This window comes from Diorhabda carinulata, chromosome 1, assembly GCF_026250575.1.
Source record: "Diorhabda carinulata isolate Delta chromosome 1, icDioCari1.1, whole genome shotgun sequence".
Taxonomy (NCBI): Eukaryota; Metazoa; Arthropoda; class Insecta; order Coleoptera; family Chrysomelidae; genus Diorhabda; species Diorhabda carinulata.
The window spans coordinates 4884036-4891176 of record NC_079460.1 but is presented as its reverse complement, the minus strand read 5'-3'; the positions used below and the strand labels follow the sequence as shown (position 1 = coordinate 4891176).

General features: G+C 36.5%; 1 protein-coding gene across 1 annotated transcript in view; it reads right to left on the bottom strand.

Moving 5' to 3' along the window:
• LOC130897524 (neuronal growth regulator 1-like) overlaps positions 1–7141 on the bottom strand; it is a 103487-nt gene that overhangs the window by 39878 nt on the left and 56468 nt on the right. Inside the window, exon 4 of the mRNA XM_057806431.1 lies at positions 4797–4961. Coding sequence (XP_057662414.1) covers positions 4797–4961 — 165 coding nt within the window. The remainder of the gene's footprint in view (positions 1–4796; positions 4962–7141) is intronic.

Genomic DNA, 7141 nt, shown 5'->3' with positions numbered 1-7141 from the left:
GGTTTGTTGTTGTTGAGGAGAGATGCTCCTTCGTTATTAACAGTGAAATATTTGTTAGCAGAGTTTAAACGAAGCCTTACGAAGATCAGCATAGTAGTGGTCGACCAAATGAGGTGATGATTCCAGAAATCGGAGCTGGATGATCGTCGACTAGAAGTGTGCGAGCTAGCAGACATAATAGATATTTCAAAAAGTGCAGTACATCGCATAATAACTGAAAATATGAATATGAGAAAGCTGTGTGCAAGATGGGTGCGGTGTTTGTTCTCAATGGACCCAAAAAAAAGTTGTGGAGTTGTTTCCATCGAGTGTTTCACGGAAATAAAGCGGAAATTTTTGGGCCGCTTCATAACCATAGATCAAACGTGAGTCCACCACGTCAGAAACCAAATAAAAAAACAATCAAAACAATGGACTGAAAAGGGAGAGCCAACTACAAAGAAGGAAAACATCGTTCCAACTGCAGACGAGGTCATGGCGTCGGTTTTTTTGGGAGGGGCGTGGGTCGAAAAAGGAAAAACAATCAACGGCATAAAGATCAATGAAAACATTATAAACAATGAATACGTCTATTAGTATTCTCAAAAATATAAAGAAACGTCATTCCAAGACCCCATGGAGAGATCATTAAACGAGTGTCATCTCTAAGATACCCTGGCACGCTCGTCAAACGGCAATGCGACCCTAAACTCGAAATCAGATCAAGAATTGAGCAAGCGCGGAAAACTCTGAATAACATGAGGACACTTCTGGTAAATCGCAGCCTCAGCCTGGAACTCCGGACCAGGAAGGTTGGAATATGGATGCGGCCACAGAGAAGAAAGTTGATGCGTTCGAAATGTATCTTGGACGGAACATAAGACAAACATAGAGGTCCTTCAGAAAATGGATGAACATAAAGAACTTCTCATGACAATCAAGGAGAGAAAATTGCAGTACCTGGGACATATAATGAGAGGCTAGCGATATGAGATAATAGAAGAGAAAATCGAAGGAAAACGGTCGGTCGGCCGTGGACAAAAGACTTGCGCAGATGGCCCGGACAGAAATTTTCAGAGTCGTTCGACACTTTCCATTTGGATCGCCATCCTCCTTAGGGAGGCGGCGTCCGTTATTGCAATGGCCAAAATTATTGAATTAAAGTTTAAATTGCCACTTCATGCATCCTTATCGTCAGATTTAGTCTCCTCGGATCAATTCTGTTTCCCAGATTTAAAGAAACTGATTCAGAGGATAAGGTTTATTCAAAAATGAAGAGGTGATGTTTGCAGCTTATGGTTATTTTGAGGAGCTTGACGATTCTTATTATAAAAAAGGTATCGAAATTATTGAAAAGTTTATGGAGCTAAAACGAAGTTACGTTGAAAAAATTTTGTGTTTTCTATGTTGGGCCAGGAACTTCTAGGACAATCCTCGTGCAGGGGTGACGATTTTCTTCTTCAGATAGTTCCGGGGGATGAAATTTGAAACCATCAAAATTAAACCAAACCAAATATTGACACATCGAAATTCATTTACACCGTTTTTTGGAATAGAAAAGGAATTTTTCTGATTCATATCACTAATTTTTTTGTGAATATACTTCAAATAATTATGAAGGATGTGTTAAGACGGTAAGCGTGAAATATAGACTCTATGTCAATATTGAGATTACCTGTATAGTCACATATTTCGTGGCGATCAATTAAAAATCCTGTTTCACTCATTCATCGACTAACAAAATTAATACTCGGACTATAAACTCAACCAAATAATTTTTTTTCTTATCGATTTTCAATAAATTTTCCGCAGTTTCGTCAGTAGACATTTTGGCAGCTCCTTATCAGGATAATTACTGCAGAAAATTCGATCAGGCTATTATAAGAAATTTATCGTAAGATTTCAAATAATTCGGGTTAGGAAAACATCTACAGGACGAATAAAGTTTCCATCCAATTTAGAAACTATGAAATTTCATTTCATTTCGTGAATTACACAATTCACACAATATTTATCGTTGACAGCATTGTTAGTATATATTGGTTTGTATCAAATTTGTGAAATTTGATTATTTTCCTGCGTAGCCGATAGCATACGATGCAACTTTTTCTAAACAAAGGTTGCAAACTAGCTGATCTTGCAACAGTTTGGCAACGTCTGACAGCAACGAATGAAACCAGTTTGCAATCGGTTGTTCGTGACCATGATTCCGCGGTCGCAGTTGCGTCATTTGATTACTATTTTGTTCTCTTCAATATGAGTGATCAAGAACTGAACTTCAAATTGGTTTGGTATACGGATGGATCGATAACAGCAGATGGAACTAGAATAGGAGTGTAGAGGTCCAGAACCAAAAACTCTGAACATTTAGGCATCATTAACCAAGCATTTTACAAGCAGAAATCTATGCAATTGAGAAATGTGTTCAGTTCAATCTAGAGAGGAACTATCGCAAACTAGAGATCATCATCCTGTCCTATAGTCAAGCAGAAATTAGAGCTCTAAGCTCCAATATCATAAAATCCAAACTCCAAAATTAAACGAGCTAGATAAGAGAATTAAAATTACCCTACAATGGATTCCGGGACTCACCGGAGCGAGAGGAAATGAAATAGCTAATAAGTTCGCTCAAATTTTTCAGGAAATCAAGAGATCCGAACAACAAACCTCAAACCAATGGAAAAAGGAGTGGGATTGATGGATCAGCTCTGTTCCCCAGTAAACCTCAAATTTTTGGGAGAAGTGAAGAAACACAAGTACCTACTGAGTACTTAGTACTCAAGAAAAGATTCGACAGAGAAAGCGTGGCAACAAGTGGCTATAATATTTCTATGAGGGAGCTAACCATTCTAGAATTCTTTCGAGATTCGATGGAAAGCTATAAACGCTTTATCAGTCCGAGACAGTTCTTGTGCTGCTACGAACAGTATAGAGTTCACATTTTGACTTGGGTATGGATGGACCCGACATTCTCTGTGTACCTTGCGTTGTTTGCGGTATTGATAATAATCAATGACGTCTTCTTCATCCGCGTATGAATACATTGATAAATTACGTTTAACTGCTGCACCAACTGTTTAAGAATTCTATCGAAAGTTTCATTTTGATTGCAAAACCGCTGCAAGATCAACTGGTTTTCGTGTCGTATAAAAAGCCTGTTGATTGGTTGAAGAAAGCTCTATGAAGTCATGGTAAATTGACATCTAACTGATAAACTTTTGTCTACACATTTTTAGTAATTTTTTCTCTCTCTCTGGATCAGATCTAAGGTGGGTCTTCAAAGCGAATTTGGCTTCTTAATTGATTTAAACCCGATTCCAAGCATATAGGGGAATGATTCGTCTTCTGCGATTGGTTTCCCTGATTTTTTCGAACACTTCTGACAAGCATTTTCTGCTATATTATTATATATAACAAATCTTTTTGACAGCCAAACGTCCATGTAATATTGAATGTATGCGATATTCGTTTACCCTCAATGTCAACTCTCTAATTCTTGTTTTTCACAGTAAAAAAACGTAAAAAAAGGACATCATCTTTCACGTCATCGCAGTAGGTGCATTCAGGTGAATCCCATTTGCCCATCTTGTATCTTAATTTCTTCACAAACTCGAATGAAGAGTAACTACAGTGCCACAATACGTGAACAAAGGAATATTCAAAATATTTTGATTCAAACACTTGAGTGTAAGTAGATAGAGGACGATTTAGTATACATTCCAAGGTTTTATTGAATTCTCGTATGAAGTGGAAATAAATCGATAATAAATTAATTTCTTCGAAAACTTTATGTTAGAATAGATAAAACGGAAGTGACTACTGTGCCATAATACGTGAACACTCCTGAGGAAGACTTTCCTGCTAAGGGAGTTGAGGTTATAAATTAAAAAACAACTCAGATTCATATAAATATTAAAGATAAGTCTGGGACTTATCTATGGAAGTCCGGGATGGTTGCAGCCCTCAACTGGATTCCCAATTGTTAGAGTTGAGTTGTTTGTTTGTAGTGTACCGGTTGCGTCCTTTGGGTGTGGTTGCAGCTTCAGCCTAGCAGCTGTAGAATAGCGAATTTAGAGAAAAAAATCGTCACAAATTCACTAAAATCTACTTAGATTCAAAAACTTTAGTGTGAATAGGTAGAGGACGATTTAGCATACATTCAGAGGTTTTATTGAATTTCTCGTATGAAGTGGAAACAAAACGATAACAAATTGATTTCTTCAAAAACTCGTTAGAATAGATAAATCAAAAGTGATTAATGTAACACATTTCGTGAACACTCCAGAGGAAGAGTTTCCTGTCGAGGAAGTTGAGGTTATAAATTGAAAAACAACTCAGATTCATATAAATATTGAAGATAAGACTGGGACTTATCTATGGAAGTTCGAGTTGATTGCAGCTCTCAACTGGATTCCCAGTCGTTGGAGTTGAGTTGAATTTGTTTATATTGTACTGGTTGAGTCCTATAGGTGAGGTTGTAACTCTAGCCTAACAGCTGTATATAAAGAATTAAATCGCCACAAATTTTGATTTAAACATTTGAGAGAAAGTAGATAAAGGATGATTTAGCATACATTCCGAGGTTTTATTGAATTTCTCGATAAGGTTGGTATTAATCGCTTCCCCCACCTTCCTCTTTTATTTTGTCCCTTTTGCTTATTCTATGGTGGTAGGACTTTCCTCTCTTTTTAAGCAAGAAATTTCACTCACTGCGTATTTCAAGTGAAAATTAGATTTATAAAGCGAAAAGTAGCAGAAATAACAAAAATTTTATGTATAAATAGTGTAAGTAATATAGGAATGGAAAATCTACTTACTTGACACTCATAAGTGCCGTTATCCCGTTTTTGAACGTATTTGATTTGAAGTGTCCAATCGTCGGAGCCTTCTGCATGTAAAATTTGGAAACGTTCGTCGTTGGTGTATGTGAAAACTCCAGAAGAAAGAATGTGCCAATCTCGTCTTCGTACCCACGAGACTTGCTGTGGAAAAGTGAAAATAAAAGATAAATAATTTCCTCGAACCAGAACAAACTTTCTAATTGGCTAGAACTAGCAAAAATCTAAGCAGAATTTATGAATTTTGTTTATTTTGGTGGGGCAATATAAGATTTTCTAAATTGTAAGAGAATTTCTGAAATGTTTGAATTATACAGGGTGTTTCAAAAAAAGCTGATACCGTCTTCAGGATAGTGAACTGGAAAATATTTGGGGTTTGCTCAGTAAAAAAAATTCAAGATAGAGGGTGTTGAAGATAAAAAAATTTTTCACGATTTTGTCGCAACTACTGGCAAAAGCTTTTGACACTGTCAATCATAGAATGCGACTGGATAAATTATACGCATGCGTATGAGAGGAGAAGCCAATAATTTAATAATAATTTAATAGAAAAACTATCTTAATGATAGAAAGCAGAAGGTCGGAATAGCGATTTCCAGAACATATATAAAGTCCACATACAAGATACTGTTTCAAAAAAAAAATAAATCAAGCTAAAACGGTCACATTTGGCTAAGAAATGTTGTTTCATCAATACAATGCACCAGCTCAAACATCCGTTATTGCAATGGCCAGATTTAGCTCCCTCGGATTATTTTTTGTTGCCAGATTTGAAAAAATGGATCGGTGGTCAAAGATTTCCAACAATGAAGGGTATCGAACTTCTGCGAGCATGCTTGTATACTATATAACCGAATTTCTGTTGCTTAACGTATTCGAAAATATTTTTGATTTCCCTGAATCAAATTTTGTATTTTCGCCGGTAAAAAATATTGTTAGTGCTTCATAAATATTTATGTTTTTTTTTCGATTTAAAAAAGAAGTATCTTTTGTCTGTAGGTTCACCCCATCGCAGAAAGAACGGCGGAATGTTTTTCCCTTCAATGATTCATAGGTAGCAATAAATACAAAAAATTGCAACTTCTTTCCTCGGTATTAAATCCATTTTTCAAGTAAAATCTCTCGAATCGAATATGATATTCTTCGAAAGGATGAGGAAGTATCATAATGAAGTGATTTCGTTTGTCAGTGTAATTGAATGCAGAAATTCCATTTTATGCCCTTTATATATACATAAATACACGCTATTTCATATCAAACCAAAAAATTATTTTTCATTTTTATATAGACAATTAAACACACATTATTCCAAGGGCGCAGTTTTTTCTAAATCTCAGAAATCAATCTAGTAATCTGCTTTAAATACTTCTACAGTGAAAGGGAGATTGAGAGAAGGCATTTTTGGAAGAGTGGCAGTGGAGAAACCTCTTTTAGAACTTCTTCTTCATCGTACGTTAGGACTTAGTCTTGTGTTTGCGTCAATGGTTGTCTAGGTGCCGCTGGGATGAAGAAGACCAGCTTTCATACCATCTTTTATGTGATCGTCCTGATGGTCCTAGATGTAATCCTGACATTTTGTCCACGTGGTCTCTCCATTTCCTTCTCTCTCCACTACATCCCTTATTTCCCTTGTTACATATTTTCTAGGTTCCATATTTTCTCTTTTACACCGTAGTTGATCTCTTTTGATTTTTCACCCTCGTTCACCAGATTTAGTGAACGAAGGCTTAGTATTTGGTCTTCCCCCGTTCTTTATGGTTCTTCTTCCAAACCCTTCCTCTGCTGTTTCTAATATGTTTGCTCTTAACATTGCCCATGCCGTTTCGACTCGTCGCAGTATTGGATGTTGTTCGCAACTATTTTTCCTCTGAGCCTTTCTTTCCTCGATGGATTTCTTACAGAGTGGTTGCACAACTGCTCGTATTTTCATTCTTCTAGACCGTTAAAATAAAAATAAAAGTTTGCAGTGGACTAAACAATATAAAAAATTTGACGCATGAAGAATGGGAGAGTGGTTTATGGGGTATTGATTGAAAGTTTGAGGTTATTGGGTCTAATAAAATAATTTTTGGCACAGATTAAAGAAAAAAGACGAAGGAGGCTCGGTGACAGCTAGGGAATATTTTGTCGGGAGGGTGGTTGGAGACCTGGTCAAAATTGAAGTAAGAAAGCTATGAAAATATTAAACGGAAATGTAGTACGATTTTAGTCAGCTCCTGATCGGCAGAAAATACATCTTCCAGCTCAACAACGATCCCAAGCATTTCTTGAAGCTGTACAAAGAGTAATTGGTGAGGAAGAATGTACTGAAAGTGATGAATTGG